The 20,234-nt window shown below is 39.7% G+C and overlaps 1 protein-coding gene across 9 annotated transcripts in view; it reads left to right on the forward strand.

The window, feature by feature from the left end:
• Window positions 1-6,535, forward strand: part of ncam1a (neural cell adhesion molecule 1a) — a 284,217-nt gene extending 277,682 nt beyond the window's left edge. For 6 of the 9 annotated variants that reach the window (XM_061056405.1, XM_061056406.1, XM_061056409.1 and 3 more), the window contains 3 exons: window positions 1,039-1,152; window positions 2,254-2,694; window positions 6,376-6,535. In XM_061056405.1, the coding sequence (XP_060912388.1) occupies window positions 1,039-1,152; window positions 2,254-2,694; window positions 6,376-6,496 (676 nt within the window). In that variant the 3' untranslated portion in view covers window positions 6,497-6,535. The remainder of the gene's footprint in view (window positions 1-1,038; window positions 1,153-2,253; window positions 2,695-6,375) is intronic. The other 3 variants (XM_061056412.1, XM_061056417.1, XM_061056413.1) reach the window with 1 other exon arrangement.
• The last annotated feature ends 13,699 nt before the right edge of the window (window positions 6,536-20,234 follow it).

The following is a 20,234-nucleotide window of genomic DNA, read 5'->3' on the forward strand; positions in this document are numbered from 1 at the left end:
TGTATTTATTTGTATCAATGCATCTGCCACAGTATACTGTATAATGCCCAATGTAGGCCTACAGTAAATGGTGTATTTTTAGGGACTCCCCATGTTTAATGTGAAAAGATTTTGCTTATTGTAACAGTCAAAATGGGAACTATCATCAACTCTCTGTTCCCAGGATCTCTAGAGAGCTTTTTAGTGTCTGTCAGCTCATTTTTTATAAGTACTTAAAAAAGTGTAAAAAAAAAAGTGTACTAGTAAAAAAGTAAAGCTTCATAAATCCCCTGAACGCTACCTGTTCTGCTCTTATGACCCACAAAGTAAGTGACTAGCTGGTGATTTAGATGACCATAACTACAACTGTCATATGAGCATTTGGCAGTAAAATATTCACATCTGTTCTTTACCTTGTTAACGTCTAATCGTATCAAAATTCAGTGATTGCATGTAAGCCTCTGTTTGATCAAAAATTCTGTTCCATATATTGGACTGTCTTTGATTGTACCAGCGCTGAACATCACATCACAGCACAACAGAACAAATAAATATTTCAACTAAGCAGCTTAGATGAATCAGACATAATGAAAGTCAATAATGAAGCGTGCAGAGTTTATATTTGGCCCCGTCAAACAAACACTTTAAAGCTCAGCGCAACCACGGATCAGTGTGATGACAACAGACAAGCCCCCGGGGGACGCAGCTACACTCACAGGCTGCAGGTGGAGGACGATCAAATGTTTGAATTATAATGAGAGTGTGTTTGACAGCTTAAAAAGACTACACCGATGTGTTTTTCAATCTTGTTTCTTCATTCACAGCAGATCTAGTTGCTGATTTTCAGAATGTAAATGGAAATAAACTTTCCTGTAACGTGTGGGATGGGGTAGATTTCTGTTACAAAAGTAGATTATGGTGTTATTAGGGCAACCTCAATCTACCCGTGTGACCAAAACATAGCACAGAAGTCCAAGCTCTCCTACGATCTGCCGTTGTTAAGCGGCGAACAACGTTAGCGTGCTAGCTTGCTAACAGTCTGCTGCCCTCCGACAATAGGAAAGATGAGTCTAAGGAGCCCATTGTTGAGGTGAGAACGGAGGAAGAAAACACCCCCAACCAAACAGGGGGTCCCACTGAGCCCAACGAGACCACGCCTTTGACAGAACCTGAGTGAGTACAGAACCGAACCGCTGCCCCACGTCCAGGGAGCGTCCTTCACTGAGCTGATGTTTCTGTTTTTGAAATGAGGAATTTAGAGCTGAGATGGTTAAAGAGGAGGTGTTGTGCTGTTCCACTTTCATAGACATGCATAAATAGTTACGACCATTAAATCAGAATGTCCAAGTAATCAGTCTTAAGAGCTCAGACCGCTTGCTTGACTAAACACAATTAGCCTGTTGCACGGGTTATGCTTAAGTTCTGCTTTACGTTCTGGTTTCAAGTCAGCGCTTAACCCTTCGTTGAAACTCGTTAGTTTGTAACTAAAGTTCTGCCATTGTTTGGTTTCACCACGGCGACGTAAGGTACATCTTAACTAGGAGAGAGCTATGTCCAAACTGACCCAAAAGTTGTCACAGAATTGACAGAAGAAGGTGGGCTTTAAGGCCTTAAAGAGACAGTACCTCAAATCCCCTGTTTTAGTCAAAGCTGAACTGAGTGTTTTCAAAAACACCCAGGTGAGAAAACTAAGGATTTAAAAAGAAAATATGCAAAGCTCCTCAAAGAGGCTCTACAGAGTGAAAATGTGAAACTTTTAATGAGTATAAGTTTGCCCCTTTAAGGGTTACACATTTGATTGACTACTATAAAAGCAATGGGGTCTCTTATCTTATAAGAACGTATTTGTATAGATACCTGTAATCGTATCACACACAAAAGAAAGCATTGTGCAACGAGTTCTAAATGAGGTCCGCTCAGATCCAACCAACTAAACCCCCTCCGCTTCCTGGGTCTTTGCTTTATTTTAAACACTCTAGCATCCTGATCCTGAAACTCCCGTACTCTTTCTATAGTTATTTGTTGTTTTGTTTTTTTTGGTTTTCCCTTCACAAATATTTTGTTGCTAACATGTTGATTGTGTAGGTTTTCTGTTTTCACTGCAGCACAGTAGAACTCACTCTGCCTTGTTTATTCCCTGACTTGCACTCCCCCCCCTCCTCCCCTGTATTCTCTCTCTCCCTCACTTTTCTGTTTGCTCTATGCTTCCTCCCCTGTCTCCTCCACTCCTACCTCCTTCCTTCCTTGTTTGTCCCGCTCCTCCTCACCACACAGGCCTGCTGCTGCAGACACCGCCACCACCACGGTGGTGAACTTGCTCCCCTCCACTGCCACTAACTCAGTTGCTGAGAGCTTTAGCACGGCGCAGAGCAGTCCCGTTAGCGAGAGCACCACGCTAACCACCAGCGCCTCCAGCCCGACCAAAGCTGCCCCCCAAAACAGCCCCGCTGCACAATCCAAAGCTAAAACCCAACCTGATGTTGGGCCCCTGGTTGACCTGAGTGACACCCCTAAAGTTGCCCCCTCGTCCGACCCTACACCCCCCGTCTCAGAGCCAGTCAGCCCGCCCTCTTCTAATGCCGACGGGCCACAGAGCCAGCCCGAGCCAGTCAAAGCCCCCAGCAGCGCCCAGAGACAGGACTTACAAGTAGACGGCCCAGCCAAGGATGCACCCAATGCCCCGTGCACAGACTCGACCACACCGGCCCAAACTGAGTATGAACACTGCCATATCCCCATTCCTCAACATGTCACATCTGCTCTGCTAGCATCCCAATGATCCACAAGTGTGCCAGTTTGAAAAGGAAAACCCCACCCTAGATCGAACTTTTAGCTTTCATCCCAACACAAGTTGTTAGCGTCTCTTTACAATCCCAGAGTCTAAGACAAGTGGGTAACCTTAATTTTCTAAAATGAGTTGATTTTATAAAAGTTTTATTGATACGAGTAAAGGTTCAGGAAATGATTAAGGACAAATAGTGCATGAAAGATAGAAGAACTTCTTCACCTTGGTATTCACTTCACTCAAAAACTGAAGCACCTTCTCACACGCACACAAAAAAAACCAAGGGCTAACGGCCTTCCAACAAACAAGCAGTCTCGATCAAAAAGCTTTCTCATCATCATTTAATGGTGAAGGTGCTCGATTGTTCAAAACAAAGGTTTTAAAGATTTAAGGAGAGAAAGGAGTGTCTCTTAGACTTTCATCAGTATTTCTAAGCCCTCCTGTAAGTTCTGCGTGCCGGCTTTTGCCCGATAAATATTTTAGCTGCGGGCTTGGCAAACAACTTTCAATAAATATATTCTGTTTATATTGTAGGGGAAAAGAAAGAGAAGGAGAGACAGTGATGTGTCTACCAACAACTGCCTCTTTTTAATCCATGAATGAAACAGAGCCAGAAACTCTGTTGCAGTTTGTCGTGGGTGCACAGCTGTGATCGTAGCTGGATTTCATAACCTGTATGAAAAGCATTGGATTCAGTATTTTGTTCATAAGCCATCCTTATATTGAACACCAAGAATCGAAGGATAATTCAATAAAGTAACTAAAATGAGAAGGACATTTGGTTAAATAAAAATGTATTCCCAACCTCGAGTGTTTTCCAGAAATGCCTCGGGTGTAGGAATATATAAAGGGTGGAGTTTTCCTTTAAGTATTCAGGTAGATGGCATGTTGAATACATTGGGATGCTACCAGCCTTCATTCAATCTCCACCTCAACCCTCCACCCGTACGTCTGCTCACTTAACAGAATCAACCTCCCTCCTACCGCACAGTTTGTTTTGGTTTCAGCCGAATGATGATTTGCATGAAAATTAACTTTCCGGCTTTTCTTCCAGGAATACTTCCAAGAGTACAGCTGTCACACGACCTCCAGTTATCATAGCACTAGATGTTCTTAAATCCAGAAATATGTATATACTGCATACGTCAAGAAAATAGGAAATATAAGCTTTAAATTTATATAAACGACCCAAACGTGTTCCTCCTTTTTTAAGAGCAGAGAGACAACATTTGGTGGAGAACTCTACAGAATAGTATCGTCTCTCTCAGTTACTTGGGCTCGTTCAAGTTAATGAAAGACTTATTAGAGAGTGACCTTCAGCAGCACCACTTCTGTGTCCACTTGATTTTGATTAAAGATTAAAAAAACACATTTTGAAGGTTAATTAAAAAAAGGGGATCTCAGAATCTTTCCTGAACACATCTGCTTTCTGTTGAGAGGCCTTTTTTTTTTTTTTTAGATCTTGCTATGATGGGTATTATTTGGAGTTTTCAGATGATCTCGAGTCATGGTGAGAAAGAAGATGATGTTCCGAGGCTTACTGACAATCAGTCCTCTGTCTCCCCCCTCCTTCATAGTGTGCTTTGCTCACTCACATGTCCAGTAGCAGATGTCAGAGATGAAGAATGGAGTACTTAAAGCCAAGCTCTCTCTTGTCAGCTCAGCATCACCTTGATCTAACCAAACCTGTCATTGAAGGGATTTCTCTTCATATCTCTATGACAGGACAGAAGCACAGCCCTCCCTGTGATCTAAGTGGTGATCCTTCTCCAGCATCCAAACATTAGATGTCCTGTCAGACTTCCTGTGGGTTTATTGGATTTCTGAGGACCGTACTTGTTCTCAGGACCCATTATTCTCTGTTGAGGAGAGACGGTTTTTTTTTTAAGAAATTCCAGCATAGTCTGTATAAAGAATGGACAGCACAAAAAAAAACAGGAGAGAAGTGAAGCCAAAGGATTTAGAGCTCCCCCTGCTGACTTGCTGTAGTATAGCCCATAAACCCCTCCTCCTCCATGTTAATAGATGGGACATGGGGAAATCTTTAAAATTAAAATAAACATGAAATATATTTTGGTCAAACATGGTTTATGTCGTCAAAGTTAGTTCTTATCATGCTGATTTAAATCCAATTGTTAATTTTTCTGAGAACTTTAGTTTGAATTAGTTATTTGATGTAAAAAAAAAAAAAAAGAGCAGATGTAATGTCATGATTGACAGCTCTGTTGACAAATGCAGCTCTTACATCGTTCTTTACCGGATTAGCAGAGTAGAGGAGGAAAGGTGAGAGGAGGCGAAACAAAAACTAACACAAGAGTCATTCAACTTTCCAAAACTGTTAGTGTCTGCTTAAATCTGTGTGCTATGGACTGTAACGTCCCGAGGGATCTTTGACGTTTTATCTGTTTGTTTAAAGGGATAGTTGAGTATTTTTTTGAACTGGGGGTAGTATGAGTAGGGGGGTGCGGATAACCAGGATCAGTATCTTCAACGGTATGACGTTCTGCCACGACGTGGATTTAGGCCATACCGTCATCTCCAGTTTGAATTCACACTTATTGGTTGTAGAGCCCGAAATGTAACAAATTTCTTTTTTTTTTATCAAACTCAAAATGTAATAACTGCTCGATAATGTGACAAGACGCTGAGCTAAAAAGGTAATAACTTTTCAATTAAGTTATTACATTATGGAGCAGGCAAATTATGTTTCTCCTAATAGTGTAATCATTTGATTACATCACAGAGTGAGTCAATAATTCATGGATTAAAGGGCATATATGACAGTAACTCATTATTATTAGTATTATCAGCTATCGAGGTTCTCATGGTGACCTCGAACATTAAAGACGTTAAATCAGGGCTGATCTGTTTTAAGACTGTCTGTATTTATGGATCCAGTATATGGGGCAGTTCCTGGTCTAACTTTGCGAGGTCCACAGAGAGCATGTATATGTGTCAGCAGGAAGAGAAATGATTGATTAAAACTAAAGTTTGTATTTGAGAACTGGCTCAGAGGACTGAAAAAACGAGTTTTACTGTATGTGACACAACGGTGAAGAACGAAGAGAAGCAGCACTGTACTGCCAATATATTCCAACAAAGGTACAAACGCTAACACCAGAAAATGTTCGACTTAACCTAAGAACAGCTTTAAAGTCTCCTTCCCATTGTGTCCTGGCTCGGTCCAGACGGCGTGTAATCCTCTTGTGCATTGTAGTTTGTGTTGTAGGTTATGCCTCAGTCTCTCATTCCCTTCATGCATTGTGCGTACTGTACCGGCCCTGTCTCATTCCACATCAGCATTCATTGTTCCCTGAAAATAGCTGTGACATCCATGTACTCTTATTTGATGTCTGGCTAGGATAGTGAGCTTGATCCCATTATGTGTGAAATGCATTCAGTTCCAGGAGGGAAAACAAATTCCCTCAAAGCATCTTGCATGTTTTCTCCCCGTTTCTCTCTCGCTTCTTTCTTTGAAAAATGACACAAAAGGCAGCTCAGAGCAGACAGTTTAGCCGTGAGAGACAGACTTAGTGATTCGCTGTTAACTGAATCTTTTTTTTTTTTTTTTTTTTGTCTATCCCCTTTGCTGCTGCCGTTTGTCCCCGTAGCGGAAAGACTGTGAAGGACGATAACACCAAAGGCGAGACGGAGGTGAAGAACGCCACGGCCGAGGTGAAGACAGTTCCCAACGAGGCTCCCCAGACGAACGGCAACGAAAGTAAAGCGTAATCTCCTCGCCCCAAAAAACAGCGCGAAGAAGAGGGTGGTTGGGTTAGGGAGGGTGGGTGGGGTTGGGTATGGGTGTGGGGTTTTAGGGTTAACACAAGGGGGGGGTCACAGTCACTGAAACCTCAAAGCAATGTCACACACCACCCCATTGCATCAGAAAAACAACAAAAACAACAGAAAAAAGCTTAAAAAAAAAGAAATCATGGGTCTCTTTCCGCAGCGTCTTCTGACCAATGGAAAGACCTCGTGCACATGCCTTAGTTCGTTTTTACGTCCGTTTCAATCTGTTTATGTCACACAAGAAAAAAATATTTCCACACATACTACACCCTCTCTCTTGTATGCTATGTTAAATCGATAAACTGTTAAATACGAAGCAGATCTATACTATTTTTCTCTAGATAACCTCGGTTGGGCGTTAGCTTTACTTCACAGATTACTGCCCTCATGATTCACACACATGTCAAACTGGTACATTACCAATACTACTATTCTACATGCAGTACGGTCACCGTCGTGGTAATGGATTATGGGTCGTTATTTCTTTTTGTCGATATTTTGTTGTGTTTAAATAATGTGCAGATGGTACTGCCTATTTAGCTTCTTTTTTTTTTTTTGTAATGTGTTATTTCCAGAGCTTAGAGATTAGAACGTTAGCATGCCTGTCTTTGCAAAGTTACTGTATTTCTGTACATGTTGCTGTCATTTGGTTCCTCTTGAGATGTGTGTGTTTTTGTTGGGTTTTCTTTTTCATCAATGTTATCTCATTACAGTTCTGGTTCAGAAGTCATTCAGCTTAAGTTATGAGAAACAGAAAGAGACATTAAAGAAGGATTTAACATGCCATTCAAAGTCAACCCTGTCTTACTAGAAATACGTTTATACTGCCTTCATGGATTCGTAAATGGTTTCCTCCAATACTTTATGAAAGTATTTTTGGGGCTCTTTATGCCTTCATTTTAGAGATAGGATAGAGTTTGAAACCGGGTCGAGAGAAAGAGTGGAGAACGACATGCAGGAAAGGAGCCACAGGTCGGATTTGAACCTGGGATGCCCGATCTCGTGGTCTAAGCCTCTGTACATGGGGCGCACGCACTATCCGCTAGACTACCGGCGCCCCCTGAAAGTATCATTTTTGATTACAAATACGTTTTTTAGAGTAAATTAGGATTTTTTTTCCTGCATAAACCACATGGAATTTGTAGGGATGAAATCGTGATGCATGATTGGCGTACAAAGTCCGTCATCCCATATGTAGTCTTTTTTACGTCCACTTAAATAAGTAAGCAAAGAACTATTTTGTACTGAACCCAATCTTTTCTAAATCCCTACCTGAGTGCTTTGGGTCGTGTACACACACCTGTTAAAATGATAGTCATGTTTAATGCTCAAAGAGTGCAAGTTGTCCGAAAACAATTAGTTTTTTCTTTTTTTTTGTTGGGGGGGGGGGAGGTTCTTCTTTCTTCAACACGTTCATTATAAATATTAACTTATTATGTTCACAAGATATGGATCTCAATATATCTACTGTTTAAAATGAGCTGTTCATAAATGTCATTTTTACGAGACAGGGTTGAGTTTGGTTTAAGGAAATAGTCACATGTAAGACTAGAGCTGTGTTTTATTGACATGTCCTCATCCTTCAATGTCCAGAAAAATTCATATTGAGAAATGTGTCCTTGACTTTGCTAGAATTTGTCAGCTTGTGTTGAGAGAGGTGGCACATGTAATGGGACGCAGCTTATGTCAAAGTTGTTAATATTGTCATTTTTGTTTTCTTTTGGTCAAGGTTAGACTATATCCTATCCTTCTCACTCACTCCTCACGTTTTTTCCGGAGGTTTCCTTTAAGCTTTCGGGTCCAGCCCTTTGCCTGACAGGCTCGGTCTTAACAGTCACCTAAAAGGCAGCATGCGTTTTGTCGAAACAGTTTCAGTCAGCAGGTTCAGACTGAGAAGTAGACATGTTTGGTGACATGTTGGACATCTTCTTCTTCATACAACACTTTCTCTTACAATTGGTCTAGAACATCAAATTTAGTTCGCTTCCTTTGAGTTAACCAATTCTTCCAAATCTGTTCCCCCCTTGTTCATGGCCATTGTAGCCTTCAGCTTGCTAACCTCTATGGTTCACTGCAGATAACCGAAAGGTTGATGGCTCAGCTTGCCAAAACTGCCACGAGCTTGTGTCACCTCTGCTTCTCGATCTTTCAGTAATGTATTTTTATTTTTTTTGTCTGCAGTGTGCGTGACATGGATTGTAGGTTTAGTAACAATTGTCGGTTAGTCTACATAGTTTATCACTACATTCTTAGTAAAAAGGTAAACTTACTGGATATATGGAAAAAGTCTGGAAAATGTTAAATAAGCCACGTTCAGTTTGAATGTGTTGTCTTTATCTGTTACACCTGGCAAGATGTTCAAAACATGAAAAAACACAGGATGTAAGATTTGATACGTTAAACCACAAAGAGATGACAAATTGAAATGTTTTGGTGTTGACGTGTTTGTCTTTAATTGCACCACCTTAAAGGACTTCATTTATGTCTTTGAGCAATTCAACCCATTATTCAACCATATATCTCAGAAGTCTGACTACTTGATCATTATCTGTTTCTTTTAAATACATCTGTCCATTGTGCATGTCCATTACCAAACCGAAGCTAGCATTATGCTAAGCACAACTGAACAGCAAGTGCTGGGCAGCTAACCTAATTTCCAGTGAAGGAAACTGCATATTTGCAAGGTTTTTTTTAGCTAGCTTGGATTGTTGGCTAGCTTTAAAGAAGACATTAGTAATGTAATTCCTCCAAGCTCTTCAAGGGGATGTTAAAAACAAAATGAAACCAGAGGAGCACTCGGACATCCATCATGGCCATTGGTCCACCTTTCCAAGTGTAACAACCTTATAGTCTGGATTTATTTCCAAAAGTCCCAAAAATTAGATTTTATCAATTTCATTGCCATAAATCTGATTAAGTTCCACTCCACACTTCATTGGGCTCGTCATTGCCCTATGCTTCACCCATTCACCAAGATCCCCAAAATGTGGCTACTTATTGGCTAAGTTATTTCTCTTAATCAATTCTACTTGGGGTAAGCTAGCTAGCCAGCAAAGACACTGCCAAAACACTAAAAGCTAGTTTTTTAAACATGATCAGCTTGTTAAGTCACCAGCATATAACAGTTTACTGTTTTTATCAGTGAAGGAAGCTAAACTCGGCCTCGCTCTGTTTATTGTTGTAAATTTAAGCACATGCTAATGTTGTATACAACATTAAGCACATTTTGATGTTGTCTGTCAGCATCTTGATCTAATACACAACGTTCACCAGCAGCAGACTGTCTCAGTCCAGTTTGAATCAGTTACAGACCAGCTAGGACAAAAACAGTCGACTCCACCAATCTGCTCCAAGATACTCATGGGCCATACAATTGTGAGTTTGTTATCAATAGTCTATGGTTATTAAGCGTACAACATGCTAACATTTACAGTAGCATGCACACTGGACAGAAATACAGAGGAAACTTTTTTCAAATAGTCGTTTTGCAATTGGGAAGATTACCAACATTGAAGCTCTTTTAAGTTACAATAATGAAAAAACCCAAACAGTCACAGGTCCCCTTTGGAAAAAATAATGTGCTGAGATGCATAACTCTCAAATTTGGACTGAATTCAGACACTCATGAGGGGTCTGCGTAAATGAATGTACACTCTCAAGCCGTTAAACAGTCTCTCTGTGGTCCCCCCCCCTTTTTTTATTTTCCTAAAAACTGAATGAAGAAGACATTTGGAAATTAGTCTTTGTTGTTGAAAGTGTTCTTGTTATGGGTAGAAATTAAATGAAGGGATTTTAAGAAAATGCTCGTTCTCAAGCCATAGTGCCCAGCTGTGGATACAAAATGTTAAACAAACACAACTTTGACCATTTCTTCAATGTACAGTGTTCCTCTTTCTTTCTGTAGACTGCAAGCTAGTACACTGTGAATGTGTGAATCCATTGTGTCCTTTGTCATAGTGTTGAGCAGATAGTTTTCTTGTGAAAAGTCGTAGCTGATAGTAAGTGATAGAATCCCCGACGCCAACGTACAGAAGTCTGACAGCAGCAAACTGGAAAACGACACAGTGCCTTTGAAGAAGAAAATGGTGGCATGCATTCCATTCCTCTCAGTGTCTGTCCATTAAACAGTTTCACATCTACATCTTCTTGCTGATTTGCTTTTTCATTTCCTACATTTCACACGTCTAAGTTATGCAACGTTTTCTTCATATTGTGCCATATATTCAGAACGTGTTGTGGCTTGTATGATGGGTCTTACACACTGTCCTTGTCAAGGGATCATTCGGCTTTATCTTGTTTTGGTCGGAGTAGCTCAAACGTCTACTGTAAGAACGAACATTGTGCTCAACAAGTTAGTAAAGCAGTATCTCACTCAACGGTGTGCTAAGCTGAGTGCTGTTCTGATATTTAGTATAACAGCACAGCCTCAAGTGTGATATAAGAGCAGGAAATCAAAGTAATAGGTACAGTTCTTTTGTTTGTCTTGCGCCCAGTAAGATAACAGTCTGTTGCTTTGGTGGCAAGTTCGACTGAGACGTACCAGCAGATCATCGTGGGTAAAGACAGTTTGCTGAAATGTAAGGTCCCAGTTGCTGTTGTACTCTCTATCAGCGCTCATGGATTGCCCAATCAGATTACTTGGTTGGCACTGAATGTCATTTAAAGGTATAATATGCGACTTTCAATCTGGTAGATGTTTCCCTCAGCACACCGACTCCTCCCTAGTCCAAAGTTGATTCAGGAGTTATTTCTTTGAGTATTTTCGACCAAAAAAAGTAATTTCTTCGATTCCAAACGCCTGTAGGGTGTTTTTTTAATTCACTCTTGGAACAGAACTCGGCGATTGTACCACTAAAACCAGCGTCCGTGAGTAGGTGGGGGTCGTCTCTCTTCCCAACGTTGTTGCAGGGCAGATGGTTGGACAGGGAGGGGTTCATGTGAAAAAAACGTTTGAAACATGTTTGAACCTCTGAGTGAAACACAAAACAAGCAGAAGGAAGCGCTGTCCCATCAGTGTGAACACAGAGCTGAGAACAACAAACAAAGAGGGACTTTAACTTCACTGTTCTTTTTAAAGAATTCAATGAAGTTTAGATAAAGTTAGGCTATATTCGATGTCTGCTATATTGATGTGTTAATGTTGCATATTATACCTTTGAATGTTATTATCTGAGACAAAGAATGGAAAATGTTATAGCTCAGAAATTGTCAACACCAGTTGCAGTTTCCATTCTCTAAGTTCCTGGCTAAAATGTAAACTAAGTTCTCACTTTACTTTAGACAAGGATCAATAGACAAATGAACATGCTACGCAAATGCAACAAGCATCAATAAGACTGATTCATAAAGGGATGCAAGGTTTCTTATGTCCAAACCGAAAACAGAATTTCCCCTTGCGGGATCAATAAAGTAAATCTTAATCTTAATCGAAACATTTCAGGTGCACTCTGTTAAATTTTTGACAACATGTGTGATCAGACCCTGAAACTGATAGTTTAACTTGGTGAGTACAATGTTAGCTTAAAAATAAGAAATGCTAGCAAAAATCTACGATCACGATAAACCAGAATGACCCTTTAAACATTCGGGCATGCTGACACCTTCACCTGAATAACATCTCATCACATCAAGTTTCACACAAAACCACTCTTTGCTCAGGTCCCATGTTCTCGACAAAATATTTCAAAGTGTTGGATTAGTCAAAGCAAGCATGCGAGATATATTAGAAAGGAGATTATTATCACTTTTTTTTTTTGATATGGGAAAAAAGGTAATGAAAGCTTAATGTATTGTGTTGATCTTTTTTCAAGTGTTGTGTATCTCGTCCTGTTTCCCAAACTCTTCATTTGTGCTTCAAAAGAAAAAAAAACTGTTTTTGCTTCACAAAGCTCTGAAGTGTAATTTTAAAAAGCAGAGGGGAATCGAAAGCAAAATGTTTCTGTTTCTGCTGAAATACAGTGTGAAAATATACAAAAACATCGATGTGATCTTTTTTGTTTTGTCTAAAAACAAGCTTGACAATGTCAGCGTTAATGCAAAATGTGGGTTGGAGAGTTGTGCAAGTCATCATGAAAACTTTTCTCTGCCCGTCTGGACTTCTGGAATTCCTTCGTGGAGGACATCGGGTGAGAAAGTCGTCCTTGGTCTGATACCTCAAATATGCAGGAATGACACAGCCTTGCATTTTTTATCTCTGTGAATCAGCCTCTTGACTCCGCCAGAATACAGATTGTGAAATATTTCTAGGAGTTTGTGAGAAGCAGACAAAGAAAAAAGGGGAAAAAATGAAAAAAGAAAATGTTGAGGTTTGTCGTTTTACTGTAAGAAACCCGACAGAAATACTAAAAGTTTGCAGATTCTGGAAAGTCTGACCACGGTCACTAATCCAGAGCTTCTCTCTCTGTGAAGAACAGATCTCAGCGCAGGTCAGACATTGATTGTCTAGCTCTCCTCTGCCAATCGGTCCACTGTCACTCGTATAAATACTCAAAACGAACTGAGTGAAGGACAAAAGCTCATAAAGGTAGAGGTAAAAAAAAAAGAAGGTATAATACATCCGTCTACCTTTTCCTAAATGTGTCTTATACTTTCTAGCAAGTACTAACTTCATCCAATAAATGAGTACGTAAAATATAATCAATATCAGAGCAGGAATAAGTAAGGAATCAGTAGATGCCATGCATACAGGTTTCTAGTCGTGGCTAATTTGCAACCCCCTGACTCTGACTCGGCTTTTAGGATTTAAACAGAATTATTAGACTTAAAGAAATACAGAAACAGTGAGGCTATACAAATACAAACATCATAAAGTCAAGAGGAAACAGTTTCAGCCACTGTTTAACTCCTGTCTTAAAAACTGTTTTCATTGTGTATGATCACTTACAATGAAACTGTGTTTTCATGATACTTTTCTCTTTCTCCTCAATTGCATGCCATGGAGAAAACAACAACAGACAGAAATCACCTCCCTTTTTTTTTAATGTTCATGACTGTAGCGTGCAGTTCTGCATAATGACCACTAGAGGGCAGAGTGTCTCCAAATTACAGAGAGAGAGGCTGAAAGCTGATTCACACTAACAAACACAAAACCTTCTACATGGTACCACCTTGTTTTTGTTAATACTTTTAATATTTGATTATGATGCCTTTATTCCAGTATAAGTAACTACAGGTAATATAGTTTAGAGGATGTTCTTTAATGTCTGACAGGAGCATTATCTCCCCACATACCTTACAAATAAAATAATAATAAACCAGTAACGCAGAAAAAGGGTCCTCACTAAAACACAAAAGACTGTCGACCTAATGATTGTCTGTAATGTGAGCTTCAGAGAGATCTCCTGAGACGTGATCTGAGTTGATCTCATGTAGTTCCTGATCTCTCCAAAAGGTGGCAGACTAACTCAATTTTACAGAAACGTCCACATGGTGTGCAAAAAAAAAAAAAAAAAAAAAAAGGGAAGGGGATTTAAAAATGTTGGTTGAATTAGGAATATGACTGAACACAGATTAAGGGTAAAACATGCTCTTTGTAAAGCACACATGTCACAAAGCTGTTGTATTTATTTAAAGACACTTTGATTTCTCCCACAGATGAGTTACAGAAGAGATAAATACACATTTCCCACAAGCTTTCATTCAGCACCAGAGAACTTCATGTCTTGATTTTTACTCATATTTCCCTGCAGAAAAAGAACAACCTTCTGTAAACATTATGCACATTCTCTTATGTGGACACTGATTTCAGATTGTTTGGGTGGTGTTGAATTACCTTTTATTTCTCTGGGTGCTGTGTTTTATGTTTAAGCCATTTACAGATTTCAGTCTAACCCACCGACAAGCTTTTACATTTCCTTCATGTTCTTTCTATCTTGGCTTTTCATATTCTCGTGTGAACGATGCAAACTTAACTAAACTGGACACAATGTCATGCAAAACTCCTCGCTACATTTCTCTGTGTCCGTCCATGTTTTCATACAACAGCATGCTTAAAAAAATGTATTTGTGATGTTGGATCTCCTCTGCAGATTTATCTCAAACATATAGAAAAAGGATATCAGGACAATAAGCGAAAATAGAGAACAAGATCAACTGAGCCATATTACTCCACTAATGAATAAGAATAAGACAGTTTAGATTAAATAAGTAAAGAACAGCCTACAAAATTCCAGCCAATTTTTAAATTTCACAATATTTCAAAGAGAATTTTGCACTTTTCTTCACCAAATTCATTTGATAGCTTGAAAAGATTATGACTTTGAAACTTTCCCGATGTAAAACACAAGCAGCTCATGCTGATTGTAAATGGAGTACAAACAATGACGTCTACATCCCAAACTCATTCATCAATAATTTAGCGTACTGGAAGGACTACTTTCACAGCAGCAGATAACTTCATGTCTTCATTTTTACGCATTTTTCCTGCAGAAAAAAAAAAAAAACGTCTCTAAATGTTGTAACTTTGTTTGCACTGAACTCGTAATGGAAGCCGTGATGTGGGAATTTTTCATTCAAGTAAAAAAATCTCTGAAAAAGCCTCGACAAGAACAATGAAAGTGAACATGCACACACGTTCTGAAGAGAGCTCACATTCCTTTTTTTTTTAAAAATATTCCAGCGGGACCAAAAAGGCCTTAAATGTAATGTCAATGATCAGGTAACTTTTTAACTTTAAATCCGCAGAGCATCTATCATTCCTCTGCTGCAGACTTCATTCACTGCTCCACAACTAACACCAACTTTTTTTTTTGTGCACACAGCTTAGGGTCCTTTCAGAGGAGCCTGTCCCTCCCCCACCCCGTAACAATAGTGCAGTGTGGTCCTCTATGGCCGGGTCTGATCTTAAACACAGATAGAAGCTGAGTTACCTGTTTGAACACATTTACTTTTCCATTCACTCACTCACTCACACACACACACACACACACACACACACACACACAGGCCCGTAGTGAACCTTTTTAGTTAAGCTGTTTGGTACACACCTCACCTAGCTCTTTTTTTTTTAAGAGGGGACATTAGTCAATGTGTGGGAATGAGTTAATTAGTAAAGTGCTGGTGCCATTTCTGTGGCTTTGTGTTGAGCTGCTGTTATCAAAGGTGCCACATGCAGCTTGTTACAGCATTAATTCACAGCAGAAAAAACAAGCAAATGCAATTAATTCATTAGTGTCTGAATGGACATACTTGTTTGGAGAATCAAAATGCAAATAATAGGATAAGACACCTGTCAATCAAGTCAAAATAATCCCTGATATGTCAAGTATTTCACAGACAGCACCTTGTAACTAAGAGATCTCGCGGCATGATGACATTACTAAAGTGAATCAGGAAACAATACACAACAACAACAACAACAGTCGGTCAACATGACATGATTATATAATTTCATTGAGACTTGAAGATCCTCTGTGGTTAAAATGTAACAACAACAAAAAACAGATGGTAAAGTGGTTTGTTTCACATGACAACTTCCCCATTTCTCTTGCTGTTGCAACATTTCCTCAGTGACTTCCTCATAAGCTGATATTTGTGTTGAGGAACTTCCTGAGACCCTCGGAGTGCCGAGAGAGAGAGAGAGAGAGAGTGAAGCAACATGGCATGTAGATACCAGCGCTGCATCTTGTTCTGAAACATCACCTCAGACAGGTCCAAACAAACAACTGGAAGTGTCAGCAAGAGGTTTTAGACTTCTTAATGAAACGTTGCACACATTTTAAGATGTTACTTGAAGCCCCCTGTGAGGAGTTTGTGAGGAACAGACTGGAACTAATACTGATGCCTCTTAATGACCTGAAAAAGAAAACAAGACCATCAGGAAAAATACTGACTATTTCTATAAAGTCATTTTTAATGGCTGTTTTAACGGCACGTTACCACCATGCGCTGAAAGCACACGACCGGTGCGATCTCTGTGCACGTAATAAAGCGTCAAGATGAGTCCTGTTTTCCAGTATGACAGTTGTAGCTGTAGCCAGCCGATAGTATCCGCCGATATTGGCTTATCCAGTGACTATCGGTATCGGTTAATTTTATCTCAGATGCACGACGATATTTCTCCATTTATTCACCAGTCAAATAGCATTTCATTCGAGTTTTCATTGTATTACAGCAGATCTCTCAGAATATGCTATTAGTTTTAATGAAAGCATCGTCACCCTCCAGAGGGCCAAGCGGTGATGCACAGTTACTTTCCAGTTGAGTAACCATCTTGTCTTTATTATATATCTTTAACCACAACTGTTTAGTCCGCATTTGAGCGATCGATACAATTAATGTGTATACTGTATCTGAACATCAGAGTCAATAACAACAGGAGAATAATATGTTTGGCACTGGCAGGGAAGATTTGTCAAGTTTTTCATGGGCCGACCCACAAACTCAGCTCTGCTGCTTATCCCACAAACGCATGTTCCTAACAAAAGTGGCACAATTTCCAACGGTGTAAGATTTATTGCCATTCTTTACTTTACTTTTTGTGCGATGTTTATATCTATCTATCTATCTCTAACTGATTGAATCTTGATCTAAGAAAGATATCGGCTGATATATCGGTAACTGATTCTTTTTTCCTCCCCAATATCAATATCAGTAACGGCCCCAAAAAAAACAAAAAAATCGTTCGGGCCCTAGTCATTTTAGCGTCATATCCTGTTGTTTCATCCCCCGCTTCTAGGTTGTTCTTTTCACATCATGTACTGACTCCTGACATTCCCCCATCTTCCATCCAACAGGGAAAATGTCCTGCTCTAAGATGCGTGTGTACACAAGCAACTCAGGAAGATTTTGGGGGTGACTGCCTGAAAACTTCAAGAAATCAGGAGTGTATACAGTATGTGTAAAAGACCCTAACTCACCTTTATGGAAACGTGTAATGCTGTTTTTTCATATTATTCAAATTATACAGAATAAACTGTTAATCCCTCCCCTTCTGAAGAGCTGCAGTCCTGCGGTGTTAGAAAAGGATTTCAGCACTAAAAGGCTCTGTGTACTTACAGCGTCCTCCTCATCTGCCCGTAGAAGAATAAGCAGCCTGATCATATTCTACAGTGTTGATAATATTTGGAGGCAAACAGCTGAATCATTTTCCACTGTAAAAGCCTCCAAACTGGTGTAAACAGTCGAAGCGTATTCAGGAAGGCTGGCGGCACGCTGCTAATCAAGGTCAGCTTTGTTGAGAGGATCAGAGAGCAGCCTGAATGTACCTGAGACTGAGCTGCAGCTTGTTTAGAAAAACACACAGGCACATGTTTGCACAGCAGCCCTCATTCTCACTCTGATTCTATTTTTCACATTATTATTATTATTATTTGAATATTCGCTATTTTCCTGCAGAGCCACGTTTCAGCCCTCTCATTTCCAGCCTGCTCCTGTCTTGTCCTTTTTTTTTATTTTATTTTATTTTTTTTTAGCTTTTTTCGCTCGAGCACGGAGCCAGCCAGCCATGCATTCCTATCCAGAACACTCTGCTTCATCCCTGCTTCCCAACCTTTAAATCACATCAGTGTTACATCATAGCACACACACACACACACACACACACACACACACACACACACACACACACACACACACACACACACACACAACAACACACGCTCACTTCCTGCTGCGGCGAGCATGCCAAAAAACTTTTTTCCCCTCACACAATCTTTTTTTGCTGCGCTTCTTCTCCTTTTGTTCAAACACTTCAAAATTGCAAAGAATCAATTTATACATGTTTTGTCTGTTCTTAGAAGACGAAGAAGAAGAAAATGTTCCACTCACAAGTTTTCATTCTGTACAAAACAAAATAACTAGGACAGATATTCAGTAGAGAAATGGAGCAAGGAGGTTTGTATGACATTGTGTCTAGTTTAGTTAAGTTTGCATCGTTCACACAAGAATATGAAAACACCAAGATACAAAGAACATGAAGGAAATATAAAAGCTTCTGGTGAGTGAGGCTGAAATCTGTAAATGGCTTATGCATAATAAACAGCTCCCAAACAATGTGAAATCAGTGTCCACATAAGAGAATGTGCATAATATTATTTTTCTTGTATAAGCACATTTATTTGATTATGTCTGTTTATAGACAGAAACGACTCACGGCCTTAGATTATGATGCATCAGTATTTTGAGTTATTGCTAAATGAAGAGTGCTTTCACTGTTTTTAACAGGATGCAGACTTTGTCCCGTTTGTTTTTTATTTCAGTTCATCGTGCAGGATCTCTTGCACGATGTAACCAAATACAATTAGTCTGAATTGGTCTCAAGGACAAAGTGTTCCAAACAGAGAATCTGACAATTTGTGCAGACACGCTTCACTTCACTGTTTGTATGTTTATTTTCAAAGATGTCACCATAGTAACACAAACTTACCACAAAAAACTCAAACCGAGTCCTCACTCACTCAGTCACATGTGCACACGCCCACATGGTGCACTTTAAAATGAAAGTGTCTTTGATTACACACCGAGGCTTCTTATTTTTAATCTTAATTTAATTTAAATTCTTGCTACTTTAGCTTTATTTCCTTTGCTAAATGTTTTACACCAAAACACCAAGTCAAATTCTTCATATGTGTAAACGTACTTGGTATTAAGTGAGCTAGTAATACACATTTATTTAAGATTGTTTTAATTTTGTTTCTAAAGGCTCAAATACAGCTACTCTGTTATTATTTGATTTAATAAGTTATATTTATTTATAGTGTTATATATATATATATATATATATATATATATATATATATATATATATGAACTGGTTCTCTTGCCAGCTTCCATCGCTGCAACACCGCCGTGATAACTGCTCTCATATCTGGTAAACTGAGGGAAGTCCGAAACGGCCGTGTGGGGGAGCCTTAAAAGCGCCTACTCTACCTTCTCTGGTCCAGAAAAATCCAGAGCATTCAGGAGCAGAATCTAAAGTTAGAAAGAGGACATACTGGCTGCTGCATTGTTGTCAGAGAAGCCAGCACTTCAACGTAGCACGTTTCCTTAATGTCTGATCAGATAGTAAGGTACATTTATCTTCATTAAGTAGATATCTTACTGATTGGAACTTTAATTAAATAAAAAAATATCAAATTAAAGTATTAAAGGACACAGTTAGGAGGTGCTCTGCCCTTTGAAAATCACTTTGATGAAATATTTCCACAATTATTCAACAGAAATACCGACTGCATTTTATTTATTTTTTTTGCATTCCCTTGTTGAACTGGACTTTTCAAAGAAGTGCACCAGGAGCTCCAGCGAATGACAGAAGCGTCAGGTTTTTTGATCAGCAGATCTTCAGAAAGGGGGCTTCTTCAAAGAAATAACTTCCCACTTCACTTCTTAGGCCGAACAAAAACTCCTCCTAAATGAATGGCTTTTGCTCACAGCGTGTGGCCGCAGCTGGCTGCATTGTTGCCCACTCCCGGTCCTCCGGCCACAGAGCGCACAGACAGAGGATGAAGGCCGACGGAGAGGGGGCTGACACAACAGGTACACACATGAAACGACCGCAATTACTGTGCCCCCCCCCCCCACCACCCCCCCTTCACTTTGACACCGCCAACACCGTCTGAACTGACAAGGTGTTGGCGTTTTTTTTGTGTGATTCCCTCAGGATGCCAGGTAACCTACGATGACTTTTTAGTCTCACATCAGGATGAAAAGCTCTCGACGATAACACGTTTGATTCCCTTTT

The sequence above is a fragment of the Labrus mixtus genome, chromosome 14 (assembly GCF_963584025.1).
Source record: "Labrus mixtus chromosome 14, fLabMix1.1, whole genome shotgun sequence".
Taxonomy (NCBI): domain Eukaryota; kingdom Metazoa; phylum Chordata; class Actinopteri; order Labriformes; family Labridae; genus Labrus; species Labrus mixtus.